Raw genomic sequence first — 23,209 nt, 5'->3', positions numbered from 1 at the left:
AAAGCAGTTGACCACACAGTTAATTCAGGTCAACTGCCTTCCTGAGTCTCAATCGGTTTCTGATCTTTAAGCAAAAACATAAATTAGAAAGCTCTGTGGCTCTCCCAAGACCAGGACTGAGTATCACTGGTTTAGACATGTGTATTCAGTCAAAAAAATCTACAAAAGATGCACAGAGTCCAGCACTAGAACTGGAGTTCAGCACTAGGGCTAGAGGTGAAGCCTACAGCCCTGGACAGGGCTGGTTTGTGACCCCTCAGTGCGGGGCTGACCGCACTCACGTATTTCACGTAGTCCATCCACTGCTGCCACCACTGCATGGAGATGAGGAACCAGTGGTGCCCCGGCTGGAGCCCGTACCGCGCCTCCCTCTCCAGCCAGCCCCTGCACAGCACAGGCACACGACGTCAGCCCCGTTGGCCCCGCCCACCTCCCCTTTCACTCAACATCTACGCCAATGGCGGGGACCCGCGCACCTGATGATCTGCCCCTCCTCCTCGGGCGTGGCGGGGCGGAGCCCCAGGACGATGTGGCACACCTGGGGGGGGGGGGAGAAAGAGAGGGAGGGTCTGAGTGAGACTGACTGCGGGGGGGCGTGAGGGCGCGCCACAGTCGAACCCACGGGGGTTGGGGGGGGGGGGGGGGTTTCTACCTGGAACAGCAGGTTCAGGAACTCATTGGCCAGAGCACTCTTCACACTCCAGATCTGGTAGTCCTCCAGAGTCAAATGGCCCAGCTGGAAAAAATACATAAAAATAAAAGCTTTACATTAAAAAAAAAATCTACCTACATATTAGAACCAGTAGCTTCCTGAAAACTACCGTCCAATTACCTACCTTAGTAGTGTCATGTTCCTTCAGGATGTCTTCTACAATGTCAGACACATTAGCATGCAACTCCTGAGAGAGGAGCAGAGAACAGCCAGTGTTAAAAAGGGGCTAAATGGCTAAAAGGGCCTTAATTAAAAGGATGAACAAAATAATATCCATTACTCAGCTTTTTGATGTACTCAAGAAAAGGCTTACTCCATTTTTGTGATTACTCATCCATTCTAATCAAGCTATTAAACCACAATAAATTCAGCCCCTCACTTTTATGTGTATGGCTAGGCTTATTACTAATCCAATAACGAGCAGAGATGCACATGCCCACCCGTCGCAGGTTCCTGTAATTATATATGCTGCAAATGCACATGCTACTTGATAGCGGTTCAATTCAACAACCAATTTGCCTTCATGCCAATCTGACAGTGAACGCCCCACCCCCCCCCCCCCCCCCCCCCCCCGTCACTCACGGGATTAAGCCGCCGCCACTTACGGGGAGATTATCGGTGCGGTTGTCCTTCCAGACCTCGCGCAACGCCACCACCATCTCTCGGATCTCTGCCCGGGACAGGACCCCGTCGCGGTCCACGTCAAACACCTTGAAGCAAACTGGAAACGGCGGGAAGGAGGGGAGGGCGGGTGAAAAAGCCGCCAGCTTTTATTCAGAACCTAAAGCTGGGAATGGCGTGAGCGACAGGGCTTCCGCTTCCCTCAAACACACTTCACATTTAAAAACGCACGTTTACATTTTACGTTTTTTTCGCCGATTTTACCCGCCAATTTTTTTCTAGTATTCTTGCGCGATGTTCCAAATGTTGTATTTGGCACGCCCGCGTTTCTCCGTGCCAATTATATTTCCAGTCAACGTCTCAAAAGTCTCCTTGTCAGTTTGTGACAGCGTAGGCTAGCCAAGTATGTTCTACAGCCGAACACATGGTGCCTTGTGGGGGGGGTTCTGGCCACGGTTGGCACTAGCGCGCGTCAGGTTTCCGGCGCCAGACCGCGAGCCAGCCGGCGCTGAGCCGGGGCGTTAGCGCCCGTTAGCCTCCATGCGCGATCCGCTCTGAGGAGCGCTAGCGAACGCTCGCGCGCGGCCCTGGGGGGTACGGCCTACTTACACTTCTGCCTCTCAGCCAGAGGCCCCCGGCAGCACGCGGACAGCCCGCACGAGATCTCCTTGAAGTCGATGTGATTGTCCCGGTTCTCATCGAAGGCGTGGAACAAACCTGGGGAGGAAGATTCGGGACGCAAGCGTCGGTTTCCCATCATTAAAAATGTAATCTGGGGGGGTGAGTTCAAACCAAGAATAGGAAGAACCGGCCCTGTGAAGTACACTAAAACCTGGCGCATGCTTAGTCTCGTCCACTTAAACACTTTCTGTGAGGTACGGCCATTTTATTTCTTATACCACGCCGGATTACGAAAAGATTTCAAAATCAAATTGAGCAAGCAGAGTGAATTACCGCAGCAGACTCTCACACATTTCTAGGGCGTGCATTTGCAGATTGATTCAGTTTGCGTTGAAGTCCCGCTACATAAAAGCGCTTGAGTCATAAGGATCCGATTACCTTCGCTGAGTGACGCATGAATAGGGGGGGAGACCAGGGGGACGAACGTCTCCAAGTCAAAACGGCCGGTCCTGGACTGAGCTTTCAGGAGCCAGTAGCGCTTCTCCAGATCAATGATGTCCGATTCCTCCACTGCAAGCAAAATGAAGACAGAAACGTTTTGATAAAAAATACAGTACAGGAAGGAAAAGCACAATTTCGAACAGTTCAAAGTCTTCCTATATGCATCCAAAAGACCACAGAATCAGGCTTTTTCTTGCATTGATTTACAGGACTAATGTTCTGAACGTTAGGGTACAGTCAGGGAAGACTCATTCTTAGCCTCTGGCCCAGACCTTTGTTTGAAATGTAAACAATCAGTGCACTGCAACAAAGTCACCTTCAAACACACGCAAACCTTTGTCTGCCAAGTAGCGTGTGCTCAGGTCATACAGCACCTTAATACACGCTGATCTATCCACGCTCTAGCAAATGGACTGCATTTATCTAGCGCTTTTATCCAAAGCGCTTTACAATTGATGCCTCTCATTCGCCAGAGCGGTTAGGGGTTAGGGGTTAGGTGTCTTGCTCAAGGACACTTCGACATGCCCGGGGCGGGGTTTGAACCGGCAACCCTCCGACTGCCAGACAATCGGTCTTACCTCCTGAGCTATGTCGCCCCCCGCTACTGCCCCCAACTAGCACAGCTGGGGGCAGTAACACACCACTGCTGCTGTTCTCAAGGCTACCAGAAAAAAAACACCATAAAGGAATGAGAAGCAATCCAGTGGGTTTCATTTAGAAGGGCTTTTTTAAAAAAAGAAAAATTTTGAATCCCCCCCCAGAACTTTCAATTGTTCACTACCCGAAAAGGCCTACTGAAATGCCAGTGTGCGGCACTTCGAAACGTCCCGGCGGTGAGCTAAAAATAAAGTTGCCTGCGTAAAGAAGCTGCAGGACGGGGTATGAAGAGGTCTGCTCCCAGTCCAGGACAGGCAATCAATAATACGGAGGGCCTGCCTAGATATTACTGCAGCTGCAGCAATATGGGAGAGCGAAACTCACGGAGAAGCTCACGTAGCACAAGGAAGAAAACACGCAAAATGTGATATCGCTGACTCTCTAATTTAAACCGAGCAAAACATTTTGTGATGAGAGCAGTCTTAACGGGGTCACAGTAACACAAGTTAGCTCTGTTGATAAGCCCCACACTTCCACTCTCCCATCCCAGTTCAGACCACGTTTCCCCATACTGATAAATTCATTCCACGCCTGAGGCCACCACGAACGTCCAAGTTGGTGCACGAGCAACAATAAATAACAAGTCCATACACAAAAGAGGGCGAGGAAATCGAATGAATAACGATCCTCAATATGATGGAGGCAACCTAAAAAAAATGACTAATTCAGCCATAAACGCGGAGGGAAATAATACCTGCTCCTTGTGTCGAGAATAATTCATGACCTGTGTATTGGACGGGGGGGGGTCTTTCAATCTATAAAATTCATTACCTCCGGGTAATCTGCGGGACCTGCCACCGCCTACAAAGCCATCATTTATCCCCCTGAACCCATCGACCCCCACCTGCCGTTCAGAGTGCATTACGGTGCCGTGAAACAAAAAATCAATTTTAGGTTTTAGGCTTGTGTCGGCGCACGGGAGAGTTCCCACGTAGAGACCGGCGGAAACGGCCTCGCGTTTCTCTCCCGCGGCGACGCGGGGACGATCGTGCTATCGAGCCGGCGGACATGTCTGGTCTTGGCCGCCCGCTCGCTCGCTCGCTTCTCTCTCGCTCGGAGGGCCTCTCCCGAGATCCCTCGAAGGCCGTCCCGCAGAAAGGCCCCGCCTAAAGCCGCCGCGTTAACGAGCGTGAGTCAGACGGCCAATTACGTTGCGACAGCCAACCGACCGGGACGAGGGTGAGTAACCTCCAAAACGCGAGGAGTACTTTAGCAAATGATGACATCGCACTCAATAGCCAGACGTCTTCTTTCTTTGCTATTTATTCCACACTTTGGGAATTGCCCCAGGTGAAGGAAGAGTTGTTGTGGCTTACAGTGTTAATTAGCCAGCTACACAGAAATGGCTGAAGGTGTTCAAAATTATAATACTGGTACATGCTGAGGCTGGAGGTAGTAAACTGCCCTAAAGCCCTAAAGGTTTTGAGAGGCAGCTTTACTACATTTTGCAACAGGCCACCGGCTGTTTACGAGCAGCTTCAGTGGTGCAATGCAGACTCAAATTTGGATACCCACTATATGTTCGTTTTTGTCACAACCAATATCTTGATTGATACAGGTTGTTGAAAACACACATAAATTGTAATACAACTCAGAAGTTTCCAAACTGAACACCTTTGAAACAGCAGCTTCCATTGGTACACAGCGTACGAGCCGTTACCGCACATATTGACAGCTACCTTAAGGTGCAACTGTGTCTCTCTACCGAATTACTCCACCAGTGAAGCGTGGGGCCTACACCACTGCAGGCCTCCCAGGGGCCTGGCCGCTGAGCTTTCCAATATTAGCGATACAAGCAAGCCTCGGGTGAAGGGCCAATTGAATTTCCGGACATTTCTCATTCCGCCTGTCAAACCCACTCTTCGTCACTTTCCTGTGCGGGTCCACATGTCGGCCAGCGTGGAAAAGGCACGAGGGAAAAGATGCATGCAATGAATGCCGAAAAGCGATCCCATTCACAAACGCGTGAGCGTGCGCGCGCACGCAAGCTAACAGAGTTAAGAGGATAACCCAGCAGCAAGGCAGCAGATTGTCTGTAGGGCGTCTCTGATTGGCCAGCGCTGAAATTCCAAGTGCAGAGATCTGTCCGGCTCTGTCCTTGGTTGACAAACTAACCCTGACTATATTTACCCGAGCAGCACTGTTTACCTGACCCAGATACAAGTGTTACCGTACATGTCAGCCATCATTTTACAACCACCGAGCAATGAAGTTCATTTCTTGATTTGGTTCTGGACTCCACAATTTCAGATTTGTAATGAAACACATTATCACATGTGGTTAAAGTGAAAATTCTCAGCTAAAAGAAGAGTATTTTCATACTTTTTGACTTCACCATGTAGAAATAACAGCACTTTTTATACATAGCCACCCTTATTTCAAGCGCACCATAATGTTTGGGACAAATGGTTTCACAGGTGTTTCTGATTATTCAAGTGTGTTCAATTGCTAGTCTTGATTCTAGGCTTTTGATTGCCTATGAGTTTGTATTGGCATTTGTCAACATGAGGACCAGAACTGTGCCAATGAAAGTCAAGAAAGCCATTTCTTGAGCCTGAGAAATCAGAAAAAAAGAGACAAATGCCAAATCTTAGGCTTACCAAATTCAACTGTTATCAACATCATTAAGAACAAAGAGAGCCCTTGTGAGCTAAGGCACCACAAAGGGCCTGGTAGGCCAAGGAAGTCCTCTACAGGTGATGATCAAAGAATTCTCACCATAATGAACAAAAAACCTCAGACACCTGTCTGACAGATCAGAAACACAGGAGACAGGCATGAATGTGTCAGTGACTACTGTTCGCAGAAGACTTCACAAACAGAACTACAGAGGTGACACTGTAAGCTGCAAACCACAAAATTTCACAGAAAAGACAAACTGAAAGTTTCCAGGTCATGCACAAGCAGGCCGGTAGATTACCTAAAGAACTGCACAAAATATGCATAGAAAAAGCACTGTGTATAAGGAGTGTACAGTAAAAAGGAATCGTGTGTATGAAGTGTGCAGTGATAGTCCACTGCGTGTTTGAATACTATACAGTGAAAATGCTTTGAGAATAAACTTAATCTCTATCTCAATCTCTAATCTATTGAAACTGATTTTTTTATTTGCATTGGCATTAAATATAATAATGACTGATGAACATCATCCTGATCAGTGTACTGCTTTGTTTGTCCAGCGTCCGAGAGGGAGTGTGTCGGGCGCCGTCGGCATGACAGCTGCGAAATGGCATGTGATAGTGACATCACAGGCCCGTCAGCTGCAGCTGCACATCTGCAGGGTGAGGCACAGCTCAGACATGCTTCAGCTTAAAGCCAAAGTGATGAACGCGAGCTTCGCTGCCATTAAGGATATCATTTATTTATGCATATTGAAAAACGCGCAACAAGGAAACGCAGTCTAAAAAGAAGGCCTACAAACAGAGCTACACATTTTACTCCCACCTTCTCTTTGAAATCTGCTCCGTTCGAAAAGCAACGTTCTGGCTCTCAAGAACAGCGCACAATTCATAGCGTGAATCCCGCGACGCTGATCATCACAGGGAAGCACGGGGAGGGGGGGACGTGCGTTGTGGGAGGAGGGGAGGCGGGTACTCACGGTGAGTGACGCCGGCCAGCGTCTGGTAGAAGGTGGGCGTGTCGCTGTCGTCGGTGAGGGTCACGCACACGGCGCTGGAGAGGAGCCAGCGGGAGAAGGTGAAGGCCTCCTTGTTCTGCAGGAGCCAGAGCTTGAACTTCTCGTAGTTGACTTTCTCTCCCTGGCGGACGTGACAGCGTGCGCGAAATCAATGGCCGAGCGCGTTCTGCAGTCTTATCATAATGACAAACTTACATTACATTTATAAACCTTCATTAAAAAAAAATTACTGCTGCAAAATACAGGCCTAAATGAAAGAAATCAGCACTGCTTCAGTAAGTCAGAATGATGCATTATGGGTAGCACATGCGATTTCGCCAAAGCACAACCGCAGGGAAACTCCAGGTAGGGACGTTATCCAGTTATCATTAGCCTTTGGGCAACGGGTGACACCCTGACGGCAGAAAGAGACCAGACAGAAGGGAAGCCCAGCGATTGGCAGCTGACCTCAGTGAAGCACTTCCGGAGAGAGGGCGGGACTTCCCCGTCCATGGTCCGCAGGGTGCTCTCCATGTCCTCCCGCACCGCATAGCTGCCCGACTCGCTGGCGAACAGGCTGAAGATGTCTGAAATGAGCAAGCACGCCGCGTCGGCCATCATTCAGAACCGAGCCCACCCCGGGACAGACCCACAGGGACCCCGCCCGGCAGCACCAGGCTTCAACAAACAAAAGAGGACATCTGAGGTCATTTTAGGACAACGTAGTACATTTAAACAGTTTCATACTGACAAAACTGAATTGAATTGTCTAGCTTGCATTTAGAAAAACTGTTCCGGATAACTATTTATATATACACAAACACACCCACACACATATACGCACAGTATACATATGAATTTATCTCCCCACACACACATGCATAAACACATATTGTACATGGCCGCTCATTCCAATGCATATAAACCAGCTCCCTGTTTGGAAATATGTAAATTCCCCTCCCCCAAAACACATCCGCAGCACACCCTAAACCGGTAACTCCGTGCCAATTTTCGAACGCGATGCAAATCGAGTCTGCAGTTCCACGTCCCTCATTTTTACACCTCTTTTCTCAGACTTACATCCTACAATTTACGAAATCGCAGTTTACTCTTCTGCGAGGCGAATCGCGCTAAACTCTCTGCGTGGTTTCGGATGGCGGCAGTGAGCTAAAGACAGGAAGATGAACACCGGGGACACAGGAAGATGGGCTTTCACCCAATGGGAAAACAAACGAGAGCCATCGGCCAGCGAGCCGACCAGCGAACCATTCATTAAAAACGGCATGAAAGCGAACGTGGGACGATGTGAAGGACGTTGACTTACATTTGGCTTTCTCTTCATCTCGTCCTCTCGTGAGCAGTACCAGGCCCACAATGAGGTTGTTAAAGTGCAGCCCCTTTGATGTGCCTCCAAATGAGGTGTAGATCACCTGGACACAGGGATGGGGGGGGAGGTCAACAGGAAGGATGGAAAGAAAATGCACAATAATGGAATGAGAAACATAAATATGTCAGCACGGCTCCAAAATCAAAGTCAAAGAGACTTTTAATGTTTCATGAAATGTAATCCATGAAAACGAAGTTAATCTCAGTGGGGAGCATCCTTACATTTTGGTCACTGAATGTTTGCCCAGGTAGCTCATAAGCAACAAGCGTTACCTCTCCAAAACTCTGAAAGTGCGCTTCGCTAACGTGCTAACGTGCGGCTGCAGACCGACAAGGTTCCGTTCCTCATCGGCAGCCTGGCAGCCGGTGTGTCTACAGCGCGGCGGATGAGCCTGACAGCAGGGAATACCGAAGGCGCGCGCGGCCGCGGCTCAGCGGCCCCCGTCTCCACTGAAGCGCGGCTTCCGTATGCTAATGCCCGCGCCGATCGACGAGACGCCGGCTGGCAGGCTGCGCCGCGGAAGGCAGGCTCAGGGAGGCTGGGACCCCCGTACCCGCGCGTCTGTCACAACGCGTGGCAGAGCGTCTGGCATGCCTTCGGGCGTTCAGAAAACAATCTGAAGGAAGCTCCGTGCCTCCCGACGCTCCCTCAGAAACCCACGCGGCATCTGAATGAGGATCCGGACGACAAGCCGGGCAAGCGGAGCACTGAACGCTCTCTGCCGGGTCTCTCGCGGTTATTTCCAGCAGAACTACACGCCCGCTATGCTGTTTGGTTATAAAAGAGGAACAGGAAGTGGATTGCCGCTCCACGCTGAGGAAGAGAAAGAGGACGCGAGAGCAGAGCAGAGCGTGTGATAGGGCTTTGTTTGATTGACATGCATTTGCATCTTCTCCCCGGGGCCCCTCGAGGGCCCCACTGTCCCAGGTCTCTGATGGAGCTGGGCCCCTTGAGGGCCCCGCTGTCCCAGGCCTGTGATGGAGGATAAATGTCCTCAGGCTAGAGAAACCAGCGCACTGAACCAGGAACCTCCATAAGATCTGTGTCCCCATGAGGGCTGCTCTTCCAGGAGGCAGGTCATACGAGATCAGTCGAGCAAGGCAGGCCCAGAATGGCCCTGCAATGTCCTCAGCCTCCAGGGACTGAGTAGCTGATTGGCCATCGCGAAAACAGCATGCGACACATCCTAGGGTTGACGACAGTAGGCCCTACAAGCAAGAAGATAAGAGCGAATAGGAAGTACGGCCTTCATGATCAGTTTGGATGGGTCTGCCTATATGCTGGTACCTCTGAAACCTTGTATGGCTTATTTGACTGTGATTTTTCTATAGACGCTTGACTCATACCAGGAACCACAGTGCCTTCACACAGGACAATGCGGCTGAAAACGAGGAAGTCAAAACACGACACAATCCACTGCCCCAAAAAAACCTTCCGCATCTGACTTCAGTTCCCGTACAACTGACGCAAGACGCAATTCAGCCGCAGCGGATTTCGACCGTCGACAGGGTTATTGCAGCCGGTGGGGAAAAAAGGACGATATCAGGGCTCCCAGAAGACAATGTAATCTCTTCCACGCTGACTCATTTCATGGCGCTGCTCATAAACTTTTAAACATGCTTAATGACGGCTCTGGACCTAAACGAGCCATTCTTCAGACGCTGCTCCACATCTGGAGCTGGACGCGCAGAGACGCTTTTAAATAGCGGCAGCTGGCGAGCCACAAACAGCAGAGGAACACTCCGCTGGATAAATTCTGAAGCAATCTCTGGCCGCTGCACTGTAATCAAAGTCCCTCGATGAAACCCAGTAATGTTCGTAATGATTCAAATGACTTCATGTTAAATGCACATGAGGTTCAGTTAGGTTACATGAAACACTGTTACGTACAGAAGAGTAAAATGGAGATGGCTGAATTAGACATGAATGGGAAAGATTGTTATGAAAACATGAAAAACAATCAAAAGTAAATCACAGCCAATATCAGTTAAAGGGTGAAGTTCTTTTACTCCCATATTTATGTTTCCTGGGTTATGACTGCTGATATCTTATCGCAAGGGCATAGTGCAAGCTTCCCTCAACACAGGACACGACTTACGATTAGCACTGCTCTGCTCACAATCTACACGTAAGGTACTCATAAATGTTCCTTTTATTGCAATGTGATTTCAGCGTGAATTAATGTTTAATTCAATGAGTCAGGACAGTGCCAGAATTGACATATCAATCAATCTCTCTCTCTGAGAAACAGCCCTTGTTATGGTATTTTTTAATCATCAAACAATAATTTCCTGGAAAGCAAAATTAGCTGAATATATCTGACCGGCGAAATAATCTGTGAACAACGGGGGATTTCGCGTCGTGCGGCAAAGGGGGAAGAGAGGAGGGCGATTTGTGAGGTCGTCTCCGGAGGTTTGGCGCGCAGAACCACAGCGAGCTATTCGCAGGTAGCTACTGTACATAAAGGCCTGGGGGGAATCCGGGCGAGGTCACACGTAAGGGTGAAGCTACTAGAGGTGCTGCGGCTTGCTGAAATCTGATCTGAGGCAGCCCCTAGCAAATGAAAAGACGGGGAGGTAATCACAAAGTGAAGTTAAACTATGAATAATGAAAGGCTCGCTGCTACTCTTAAGTGCTTCCAATCACGTAGAGTTCATACGCCGCCGCGGTCCACGCTGTTTCTCTAAATACAGCCAGCTTTCTAGGGACAGCGCAGTCATTAGGCCTTCCCAGCCCTCACTGTGGAACTATTACCTTTTTTTTATTTTTTTATTTTTGTTGCCCCCGCCGATGTTGACGTTCGAACCCGAACAGCATTCGGGGCCGCCAGCCACGGCCAATTAAGCGGCGAATGTCTGAGGCGGAAGCAGAAATGCGTCGGCGAGGCGGTTTTAAAGGCCCTTGGCATTGCTCAGGAAAACAGGACCATTAGCGCAGGCATAACAAGGTGTGTCATTAGGCCCCGAGAACCCGGGGTTCTTCATCCTCTAATGAAAACACATTCGGTCCTTTTGAAGTCGAAGCCGAGCGCATCTTCGCCTGAGTCAGCGACGTCCCTGCCGTCTGGCGCGTTCACCGGTTCCAGCGCGGTTAGGAAACCTTCAGACGGCGGCGAGGAGAAACCCGCGAGAACAGAGCGCGTTCGCGGACGCTGCAGAAGCGTTTTTGAAGGGTGGGTCATTAGAGACCAGCCAGGCTTTCTTTCTTTACTCTCTGGGTCCGCGGATGAACGGAAGAACTAAAGGACAGCCGAGAACGTTACAAAAAGAGCCAATTTGATTGGATGTCAGGCATATTCATTCCATAGTTCCAAATGAATTACCGATACTGAGTGAAACGCATCTGTGCAGTAAGGCTACTGCTGGGTGAACACGATCGTTTATAGAGTATTAAACAAATAGAGACGCTATCATTGTTCAGTTGAAATATAAAATGTGATGTATTGCAGGGTGGGATATTAAGCATGGTGATGTATTACATGTAATTGTCCTGACTTATTCACACGAAAGTCCAATACAGCAGCCACACAGGGAAGCCTTCATTGGATTGAAAGGTGTAAGTGCTAATGGGCTGAACACACACACATCAGTCTCAATGAGGGTGCTGTCTCTTCCTATGGCTGGAATGGCCCTGTCTGAATCCTGGTGGACTCCAGCACTGCCAAGTTAGGCGGACGACCACTGACAAGTCACAGAGACATCACCGCCCCGTCCTTCCGTTCCACCACGGATGGGTTACCATTGCAGGGCGCCGGTGTCCCACACACCTGTCACACAACTCAGCATGCACCGACGCGCTCTGGGTTCAGCGTAGCCTGAGGGGGACGCTGAACGCGCCTCGTTAAGGCAGATTTAGGTGGCGACACATACCCTAGGCAAGTACGCGAACGCAGCTACGCAAAGCCGATTTTACGCGTCGTTGCGTTCTAAAATGAGTCACCTGAGGCACGATGCACTCATGCACTGCAGATGGACGCCACGAGCTCAGCCCCTACCTTAGCTCTGCGGGGTGAGGGAAATGCAGCTTCCAGCATCTCCGAAGCACAGTTATTTAACGCAATGTGTCTTTGTGACAGGTAAAAATAAAAACTGAAAAACGAGATCTTGGTTGTCTTAGAGACAGCTACATTCGGAACTATCAAATAACCATTTATCCACCTGCAGTGTGCCCAGACCTTGTTTTTCTGTTTGTGTAAGTAACTCAGATTTGGAGAGGCTGGGAGGTTTATTTCCCTCACTTCACAGAGCTAAGGAAGGAGCTAAGCTGTATCAATGGCCGTCCGTCTGCAGCCATCGATACAGCTAACAGCTAGCATGCAGCCCGTTTTGTCTAATATCCTTGTACCGGACATACAGGGATGAAAGCGGTATCAATCTTCTTGTATGAAGCTCAGTAAAGTGGCTAAATATTTTCCAAAGGGTTGGGAGTATTCCTGTAAGTTGTGCTCTGGTTGTTGGCTTTGGGAAGAATCCCCCAACTCCAATCCCTGCACCTCAGGGTACGTCAGTATCAACGTACCCATCAGTCACAGCCAGAGTCAGCTGAGTCACAGATAATATCCTTCTATTGAGAATCAAATATTTCAAAAATATCTATTCTAGTCCATTTCTGACATCTTTTCAATCTAAAGGTAAAACGGCAGAGCTGTTTTTGTTCCACCAGTCACTTCAACTTTATTTGTCCCCGGAGGGCAATTGGTTTTGCAGCAAGACATACAAGAAGATAAAATACAAAAAGCCTACATAGGGTACATCAAACAGGGGGGGGGGGGCACTGAATGCTGCGGACTCAGAGAAAACAACAGTGGTCCCAGGTTGACCTTCCCCAATAATAGAATTGCATACAAGAATAAAGTACACATCACAAAAGTCATGTTTGAGTGTTTCCACCAGCAGTACTCAATTTGTCAAATCTGAAGCCATGCTAACAGCAATTTCAGCTTAATTTAAATAAAAACCTCTACAATAAAAAAAGAATTGGTCCAACATCTTTGGGTGAAGCCAATGTGGTGCTTTACCCTTTAATATAACTTCAGCATTTGAATAACGTTTAGCTTTAGCCACTTTCTTCTTCATAATGGACACATATCCCCCTTGACCTTCCTACTGCCCCTTGCCATTTCTATATAATATGGTATACAAATAACATAACAAAATTTTTAACATATCTTTTGGTATTTTTGGGATTTTCCAAATACGAATGTCGAAGCGCGTCAGTCTGTAACACAAAGTGACCACTTGAAAACGTATGCAGTGCATTCTTGAGAGTTGCTGTTCTCACAAAGTGGAAACAACATGATATTTGAAAAGGAACCACCCAGAATCCGGCTGATGCCATTGTGCAACCTCAGAATTACCACGCTGGGGGATCTCCTCCCGAATGTAAGGATTTGAAAGATTCTTAGGGGGAAAACAAAAAATGTATGGAAGTAAATGTCAGAGGATTTTAACGGGATGCGTGCGGGGGGTAACTTTGGCTTGAAGATCTGTACGGATGTCATTCAGCAATGTTTTTTATAGGAATACAGGGGGATAAAATCCCAGGCGTCCGGCAGCTGGGCTCACCTCTGCCACTTTGGGGGGCACGGCGTCCCCCAGCACCTCCCGGAAGAAGCACTGCTGGCTCATGTAGCAGGACAGGCCGCTGGTCCTCCTGAAGGCGTCCTTCAGCCTCTTCAGCTCCACGTCGGTCACTGTGGGGGACAGGAGAGCGGCTCAATGAGGACCCAGAGGACGCCAAGATACCAGACTAGGATCAGACCAGTTCCACCAAGACTCAACACCTGCATCCATTACATTACATTACATTACAGGCATTTGGCAGACGCTCTTATCCAGAGCGACGTACAACAAAGTGTATAACCATAACCAGGAACAAGTATGACGAAACCCCTAGAGAGAAGTACCGGTCCAAGTACAGGGAACAACCGCATAGTTCAACCTGGACCCTGGTGGTTAAACTGATTAACACTGCATCCACCTGCACACCGAGATACCAGGCTAGGATCACACCAGCTCAGTTCCACCAAGACTCAGCACACGGTGATTACACGCCATTTAATGCCACGGGACATAAAAACATAAAAACAGTCACTGCGCAAGCTCTCGGCATGCGAAATAGCAACTAAAGAACCGAGACTGAGAGCAATAATCCTGAAATATACACCCATTTAAACAAAGGCAACCGGAAGCACATGAACCAAGTTTCAGTTGGGAAGGTTGTTTTTTTTTTGTTTTTTTTTTAATGAAAAAGCACACTGCATCCGAATTGCTGTGCACGCGTATGAGCAGACACACTCTAAGACTGTTGATCCCCTAGCGTTCCCCACAGAAAAAGCAGAAGCGGTGTTTTTTTTACATGAGCACGCGCTCACGGCTCGGAGGACGCCACAGTGGCGCGGGCTTGATCGATGGTGTTAATACTGCACGCGCTCGGCGGGCAGCAGTGCAGCTGCTTTAATACGGATCCGAGGCGAACATCCGTCTCTCTCAGACAGACACACATACTCATTACACCGGAGCTTTCCAGCGCATCCCGGCCCTCCAGCTCCTCTGTGCGCTCGTTTCTGGCTGCAGCCGAGCTCGCAAACGCTTAATTAAACCCTGAATCACGCTCGGTCATTACCAGCCAGCAGTTCCGGCAAATAAATGAGAGTCCGTATTATAAGGAACGGACGTGGCCAACCCTAAACGAAAAAGCAAAGAACTTAAGCAGGATTACAAAAGGATAGAGTACAATACATCTTTAATGTAACGGTTGGCTTTTTTTTTTTTTTTACCCGTTACTTCCTCCTACTTTGCATAATCTTCCCGGTTCTCGAGGTTCGATGGGAAAGAAAACACAAACGTACAGCAGACACCGTGTAGTCCCCATTGTGGGTAGTTCCTGCCCGCTTTTTAGTATCATACAACCCAGTGAAAAAGGGCCACAAGACTGGGCCATTAGGACCTACGACCAAAGAAGAAGCCAACAAGCACTGTTCAACCCAAGGACCAAAACTTTAGAACAGCATCAAATCAACTGGTCACCATGTGCCAGTAATCTTTTTACTCTTAACTCTGACCAATGCCAATGCGAGAATGAACTTGTTATTTCCCAATGGCCTCACAAACCTCACACTGTACCTCTACAACAACCAAGTAGAGTAGATTAATCTGCAAGTAAATCTCCTGAAACATCTTGAGACCTGAACGGTTGAATTAAATACCGCAGTAAAAATGCAAGGGACAACATTTTGTCTTCAAGGCACCGTTGAGTTCCTCATAAGACAAATCATTTAGACACCAAGAAAAACAAAATGTAGACTTTCTTGGACGGCAGGTCAGACAGAACGACCATGGCTTATAGCCAGTGATCTCAGCAGAAGACATCCAAGGGCTGCGGTCTCAATGGCAGAGGTATGGGAGTGAACTAAATAAGCTTCTGTCTGGCAGCTAGAAAACAGAATGAGTTCTGAAACACAGCTGAAGATGATTCTCCATCAAATGCCTGCCGTGGAAGTACCTATAAAAATAAACACACTGCTCAGGCAGCTCCGAAACGACTAAAAACTCTCAAATCCACCTCAGTGGTAGACAGCAATCGCCCTCACAGGAGGACAGGGGAGACAGAGCCAGGCTGATAATGAGTACAAGTGTTTTGAGACACATTACATTTTAACGGACAGAAGAAGAAGAAGCTAAATTAGCCAACAAAGCCATAATATCGCGCCTAAATTATCAGTCAGCTGATGGCAAAGCCGGCTAACATTACCAAAGAGGTTCCACTCTTAGGGAAAATGCTCTTCTCCGGTAACAAATTTCATTAACCATTTGCCACCAGGCGCTGCTAAATCTTGAATGCTAACAGACACAGTAATCCTTCTATTTGTGCCCTCCACAAGCATGAGGATGTTAAATCCCACTGCAGTGATTTCACTTAAGGATTTCCACAGGGGAAATCTGCTGCAAGTGATGGGTGTTCTGCCACAGAACGGCTGCTCTGCACAGCTCGAAGACACACACTGCAAGTGAGTGAGTGGATTTAGCCTTGCCCTTCACAATAAAGAGATTTCAGAGCTAAGTGGATTAAACGCGACATGTAAATGACAGGCATTATTCCCACAATCAGGCTATGGCTGTCATCATTGTCACGTCGACTGGATTAGGAGCAGACCACGCAACCCTGTGTGAAAATAGGGGGGTTCCCTATACGAGGGGAATGAATGCTGAAAGTGGTTAGAAAAGGTGTTTCTAAATGTTTTGAAAGTGTGGGGTGTATGATGGTGGGAGGGCTGGAGGAAGGATAGAGAGGTGTTCCTCTGTGGCCGTTGTCAGCTGTGCCTTTTCCCTCCCACAACCTGGGAAGCCTATTGGGCAGCAGCGGCCTCACGCGCAGGTGTGCTCAGCTGAGGCTGATCAGTAATCAGCTCAGGTGTTGCCCATTGCCCTTTATGAGGGAGGATATGGAAAGTCGTGTCTTCGGCCCCCTCAAAACAGAGCTTTGCTCTTCCGGTTTTTCTCACGCCTGCTAACAATTTGGTCTGCGTTTAGTTTTTGTGAGTTTTATTTTTTTTGTGTTTTTTCACGGTTGTTTTGCCCTCCGCTCACCGCTGTCACAGAGCGATCGGCCAAAAACGAGGGCCATTAACTGGCGTGTTACTCAGCAGACATCCAAGTCTGATCATTACAACCCGTGTAAGAGGAAAAGATTATTCTCTGGTTAAAAACCAATGTAAAAAAAAAACAATCCCACAGGCAGAAAAGGCCCATTCCTGACAGAGGAGGAAACCATTTGGACTGGAATGCTCCCACCCTCTCTGCCTTCAGGCATAAGCGTCTCATTGTGGAGCCAGGTTGGTATTTCAGCTACCCTGTTGAACTGTCTAGACAAGCAGGATACAGTCTATATTATGGCTGTTCATTAAATACAATTAGTTAAGCATCATCATTCATGAATAATATTTTTACAAAAAAACAATATTTAAAAGACATTAACTGTGAATACTTGGCTGTCCACACACTCATGTTCACTGAAATGGGAAATGCGCAATGGAATGGCTTTCTGTTTACGCAGCGTCTTTAATAAAACAAATGAAATGTTTCTTCCGCCACAATAAATGCAAATTAATTTTCCAGCCAGTGCCTACTGATATTATATAGCTAATGCTACTGATCACGTCACTACTTTGAGTGACACCAGGTTTCTATTCAAATGAATTCAGCGTCAGGCAAATAGACTTTACGCTATGTTGTGATCATCACTGGACACAGTCTCTGGGTGAATGAAAGGCCATTTTCTAAACTACTAACAAATGGAGAACTATTACTATCTATTGAAATTTGTCATTTGTAATTCAACATTCAAATATAATGGGAATAAAATTGTGCACCAGATCGTATAAAATTACAGGACCTATTTTATGACACCTGAAAACAAACTGACAATACGATTGCATAAAATAAAGCTTAAAAGTGCCAGTTCTTTTCATTTTCTTTGGAAAATTGTTCTAGGGTCGTTGCTGAAAAACACTGAGTAAATATGACTACATTTCCATCAATGAATTACAGAAATGTGCAGGGGAATGCAAACTGCAACATTTTTGTAAATAAAGAACACATTAATACAGATAAACAGCAGCTGAATAAATGCCCTGGTAGACTCACATGAGTGATGTTAATTTCAGATCACGCACTGCTGGGAACAGAAAGCAAAGTACTTCAGTGCGGTCTCAAATCAGCAAAGATCAAGGGAGGCCAGTGAAAAATCCCTTTCTCAATTCTTTTTTGTCTGTCTCCAATTTCTAATGCATGATAAAAAAAAATGTTTTTTTAAAGCAGTATGTCACAGTTTTTGACATCTACTGTGACGGCTTTGGTTTGTTCTCCTCACCTTAAACACCATCACCCGCTAAGAGGACAGAAAACAAGAGAAGACCGCGGCGCACGGGAAAGCGTTATTCACAGCACGGCACAGCGCACGAGGATGCTTCCCCCGTCTCAGCAGCGCCCAGCGGCTGTCCGACAGGCAGCCTCCGAGCCACTGCCGGCATTTTCAGTGACAGTCTCCGCTGCCATTCAGAATCTCCAAGGAGATTCCCCCTCCCCCCGCATACGTATCCTGCCTCTCGTCCCTGCTAGCGCATTCAAAGGGAACAGGCTAACGCGAGGTGCGTTTTCTCTCCGCTGCGAAAACACTGCTGCATCGCATTTGTGCTTTCATTTATGATGGTACAACAGTGGACCAGTTACAGTAAGTGAGCGGTACAGCATTTCTGTGGGTGCACCATGGGTGTGAGAAGTCGTCAGTTGAAAACGGTCAACTTCCCATTAGAATGCTAAAAGGGCTGCTCAAGAAGCATAATTACTGACAGAAATGAAATGATACTTCCTCCATTATCTTGCCCCACTTTCGACTGCACTGATATGAAATATCAGGAACTAGAACATGAGGCCCACTGCACCTAATCATTTACCACGATTATTATTTATCAGACTGGCTGTGCATGTGACATTTGGGAATGTGGAGGTCTGCAAGAAAACATATCAGGTAATGAAAAAAACACTTCAGTAAAATTTGAGAGCACTATTAATAATAGCCAACTCTTTTTTTAACATACTGATTTTTCATACTGATTTTTTTCAAGTGAAATGTGCTGTTTGTATACCTCGTACCAAATAGCATATCCCGGCCTTGTCCAGACTAACAATTAACTGATCTTTTATTGAACAATAAAATTCACCTCTTTTACTGAGGTGAATTTGTGCAAATAAATGAAACATATAAACGTGTTTAGTAAACCAATTTGCTTATTAGCTAGTATGTGCACCATAAGCAAATTCGAGAATGATATCTCTGTGAAGCAAAGTAATTATTCTATTCCAGGTCCTAAAAATATTGAAGGGTAAAAATTATAATTCATGAATTCCGTACCCATTACCAGGAAATGTTAATGGAGAATGTGACTCAGTTAAATAAACAAGCGTAAATATGAATACTGATTTTTTGTTTTTGAGGGAAAAAATGAGCTAGAATAAGTTGAAGAAATACCTTTATTAGTATTTGGGTTACCATAGCACTTCCTCCTCCACACTACTTTCACAAAGACCCTGCAGCCCGTACTTGGCAAGGGCTGAGCAAGGCAAGCTTATTATACTGCACATTTCATATCCAATGGATAGACAATATTTTATTAAAGGAAAAAAATAAGTAAAATATAATGAGAATAAAAATGAGATTAAAATATAAATAAATGTTTCTGCCAAGGTCGGTGCAGTTCAATCAAACCTATCTATAGTGATGGGTGAATGAGACTTTGTGAACCCCAAAATGGGTGGTGCCCTCTTATCCAATTAATGACTGGCTGTTTTTAACCAATTATCGTTCTGTAGATTGGAGGCAAGGCGGTTTGATTGCTTGCCAGGACTTGGTTATTGACGGGGCAGGATAGTACCACCCATTATGGAGTCTATGAAGAATCACTTTTCCCATCACTTCCAAAACAAAAAAAGGAAATCAACAAACACAGGACCAGAGGTTCACGCACCGCCCTAAGGTCGGGACTAGATTAGAAAGCGTATCAAATGTTAATTTCCGGAGTTAAATACATGGATAATGGAAGTTTAAAACTAATCTTATTTATTAACGAACAATAACATACCAAACCGGTATATTTTATTTGACCTTTTCTGACAGGCCTTGCAGTGACACACCTAAGCCTCAGATACAACAAACTGCATTCTTTGATACACAATTCCAGGAAAAGCATCTTCCAAGTAGCAACCACGCCAGATATTACGAATTCCTAATGAGTGCATTGCATACGTGTTAGCTTGCTAGTATTGGTGCGATCTCTTCAACCCATGAGGGATGTTCAGCGGCAATCTTTAAAATAATGTTATACGAAAATAAGCTAGCTAGCTTACGCGAAGGAACGGCTAGCATTTAGCAAACTGTCATAGATAGCGTCAATTTGCCAGCTGGTAACTAAAAAACGCCCTGAGCACCCTGCGAGGTAAACTCGTGTCTTATCTGGCTCGTGCGTAAACTTGTTAGCAACTAGCTAGCTAGACTGGCTGTTGACAACATAGAAAACATGAGTAGACCTACACAGCTAGCTAGCTAAAATATGTAGCTACTACTATTAGTTGGCTAATGGAGTGGAGGATTCGCTAGTCTAGTTAATGACAACTAATGTGAGATATTTGCTAATTCGTTAATGATGCCATTTTCTTAACGATTCAATGTTGACAACAGCACCATTGACGTTAGCTGTCTCTTTAACCAGAGGACAATGAAGTGACAGAGCTAGCTAACTCGCTGCTACAACAATGTAACATCGAAACTGTAACGTTAAACAAACGCAGTGACAGCTGGTAAGCTATTGTACTTCGTCTTAGGTCTTCACTAGCTAACGTTTGCTAGCAAGCAAACACTACAGTCTCACCTTATCCATCCCCTGACAGCTCTTGACAGTCAGGCTAACGTTAGCAAGCTGACTCGCGAAACAGTGTCCTTATTTTAGGAAGCTAAAGCCCACACTTACCTCTCTTGACGGCCTCATCATACGATAAAAAACCTAAACTTGACTCTTTGGCCCCCATGTTGCCCTCATTTCACACCAACGTGAGAAAAAGGTGCCTGTTGCCTTCTTCGTTTATTGTGTGGATGTTCCCAATCCCCTTTCGACGAATGACGCTTCTCATCGCCAACGCCTCCATGCTTAATCACGTGAACAATGCTCCAACAAATCACATGACAAGGAGAGCCAGCGACATCACACCGTCGCCATATTGGTTCAGTAAGGGACATTTTTAGGGCGACTCTAAGGGGACAGCTGCGGCTACATAATTCACGTTTTAAGATTGGGCTGGTAGGTATCAAGTATTCCATATGCCAACTTTACGCCGTGGCGGGACATGCCATATAACTATACAGCTCCATGAGTTTGACACATTTTAGGAACATTTTAAATCAAGACAATAGTAACAGGTTTAACACTACTACACACAGCAATTTAAGGACCGCTTTACACGTCGAAGAGGTGAAGAGATGCAAACACGTCAAGATTCCAAAAGGACTGAATATTCTATAATATAATACCATTATCTTGCTGTCATTAATATGTAATATTTTCACACGAGCGCACATATCTGGTAGCTAGGCCACCAAAATTAGCCTACATTAATTAGGCTACATGGGGATATTTTACTAGCATGAGTATTAGGGGAGAGTTGGTATGTAACAGTTTTCGGATTTCGCTCATTTACTCAGAAAATATTTAGCCTAGCACTATGAAATTTTACATCAACCAGCTTTATCATGTTAGTAGTCATTAGCCGTTTCAGTTACGTTAATAACTTGATCGAGTCGGATACAATTTAAACCAAAGTACAAGCAGTGTGGTTACATTCATTCTAGTCGGTATAATTGTACCAGATGGGCGGAATAATTGTAACAGTAAATGAAAACACCCTATAATCATCATCAGTTTACGAAGCATGGAGCTTTATTTATGAAAAAAGACTGCGCTCAAACATTGACGCACAAGCAGCTTCGTAACTTACCGTTAAGTTAGTTGTGGTAATGTCCAAATCGACATGGAAAGCTGATTTTATCTGTTTGTTAATACCCAGGTAACTTTATAAATATAAAGACCAATCTGGTGTGTCCTTATTATAAATGCCTTTGACCAGGTGGCTGTTTCTTTTACATTAATCACTTTGAGCATCCAGAAGATGATGCTGTGTCCACAAAGCAAGCAAATTAGCTGAACACATTTAACACTAAACACTGAACTAATTAAAAAAGTCAAACACCTTAATGAATATAATGCCAAAGGTCTCCAAAAAGGACACTAGATGTAGATGGTTTTCAACACCAACTAGTGCCCCTATAATCTCCAAATCAAAAGCCCTCTCCATGACCTCCCTGGATACTACCTCTCGCTTTCCCTTTAGATGCCATTCTATAAACATAGCACAGCAAAAAATAACGTTGTTATATCAACTCAGAGGAGGCATAAGTGTAACAGCTGTTACATTTATACAGATGAGGACAACATGTTTTCTTGGTCAACTAGCAAACATCCATCCATAGATCCCTTATCTATACTCACTTATCAATGGCAGAGTGGTGGGGAATGCTGGAGCTTATGCCAGCATGCATTGGGTGAGAAGCAGGAATACATCCTGGACGGGTCACCAATCTATCGCAGGGCACACACACCATTCACTCACACACTCATACCTATGGGCAATTTAGAGACTCCTATTAGCCTACCTGCATTTTGGAAATATTTCCCATTATTTTGACACTCTGTTGCGGTTTTTACAGGCATACTATGCAGGATTTTCACCTTGAAAATATTATAAAACAACCATGCTCAGGTATTAATATGATGCACTGGCAATCTGTTTCTGTGTTCGCACCAGTTCTTGCTTGTGTGTTTGGGACGTGACACAGGAACGTTCAGAGCCTCTGGCTTCTTGACTACAGGACTGACCCTCTGCTGAGTCACGTTCTCCATTAACATTTCCTGGTCAACACAGGCATAATTAAGTACCTGTTCCCTTCCTCTTGTGACCCTGCAATAAACTCACTGCTTGATCAATTAAAGCACCAGCTTGGGGTAGGAACACCCCTTTTTAGGAGGAGATGGGGTGTGCTATTGCTTGCTGAAACATTAAAGCAGTAATCAGTGGTTTATCTATCTATGTTTTATTGACCGCTTCAATACCACAAGCCAATCAAATGTCGGTGCGCCCAAAATAAAACAACAAACACTAAAGCCAGCTACCTCATAACTTTGCTGCATGTGACAGTGAAGTGGAAGTTTTTTCCATCGGATATGTCAGTCAGGCATTTTGGAATGCTTGTGATTATCTGACAGGCATGTATGAACTGCCATTGCAGTATTTTTGAGAGAGACATTCCAGCAGACTGCAATACAAAAACTAACGACATAGCTAGCCAGAGCAAATCATCCACTTGTTTCTTTTGCGTGCATGAGCGGCATCTTGGGGGTGTGGGCACTGGGCAGGGTTGAGAAAGGAGGTGGAGACTGTTTTGATTGTAAACACAGGAGCGAAGCAAGGAAAGAAATCCTGCGTATTGC

The 23,209-nt window shown here is 46.2% G+C and overlaps 1 protein-coding gene across 1 annotated transcript in view; it reads right to left on the bottom strand.

Annotated features, from left to right (window-relative positions):
* The window catches only part of LOC135262811 (ubiquitin carboxyl-terminal hydrolase 32-like), a 36,298-nt gene extending 15,483 nt beyond the window's left edge, over positions 1-20,815 (bottom strand). Inside the window, exons 1-12 of the mRNA XM_064350083.1 lie at positions 20,639-20,815; positions 13,680-13,807; positions 8,053-8,158; positions 7,197-7,315; positions 6,711-6,870; positions 2,393-2,524; positions 1,943-2,050; positions 1,318-1,433; positions 837-899; positions 653-736; positions 477-538; positions 282-384 (exon numbers count right to left, since the gene is read on the bottom strand). Coding sequence (XP_064206153.1) covers positions 282-384; positions 477-538; positions 653-736; positions 837-899; positions 1,318-1,433; positions 1,943-2,050; positions 2,393-2,524; positions 6,711-6,870; positions 7,197-7,315; positions 8,053-8,158; positions 13,680-13,807; positions 20,639-20,696 — 1,239 coding nt within the window. The 5' untranslated portion in view covers positions 20,697-20,815. The remainder of the gene's footprint in view (positions 1-281; positions 385-476; positions 539-652; positions 737-836; positions 900-1,317; positions 1,434-1,942; positions 2,051-2,392; positions 2,525-6,710; positions 6,871-7,196; positions 7,316-8,052; positions 8,159-13,679; positions 13,808-20,638) is intronic.
* Positions 20,816-23,209: the final 2,394 nt, after the last annotated feature.

Source organism: Anguilla rostrata, chromosome 9, assembly GCF_018555375.3.
Source record: "Anguilla rostrata isolate EN2019 chromosome 9, ASM1855537v3, whole genome shotgun sequence".
NCBI lineage: Eukaryota > Metazoa > Chordata > Actinopteri > Anguilliformes > Anguillidae > Anguilla > Anguilla rostrata.
Note: the sequence above shows the minus strand (reverse complement) of the source record. Positions and strands in the feature narration are given on the sequence as shown.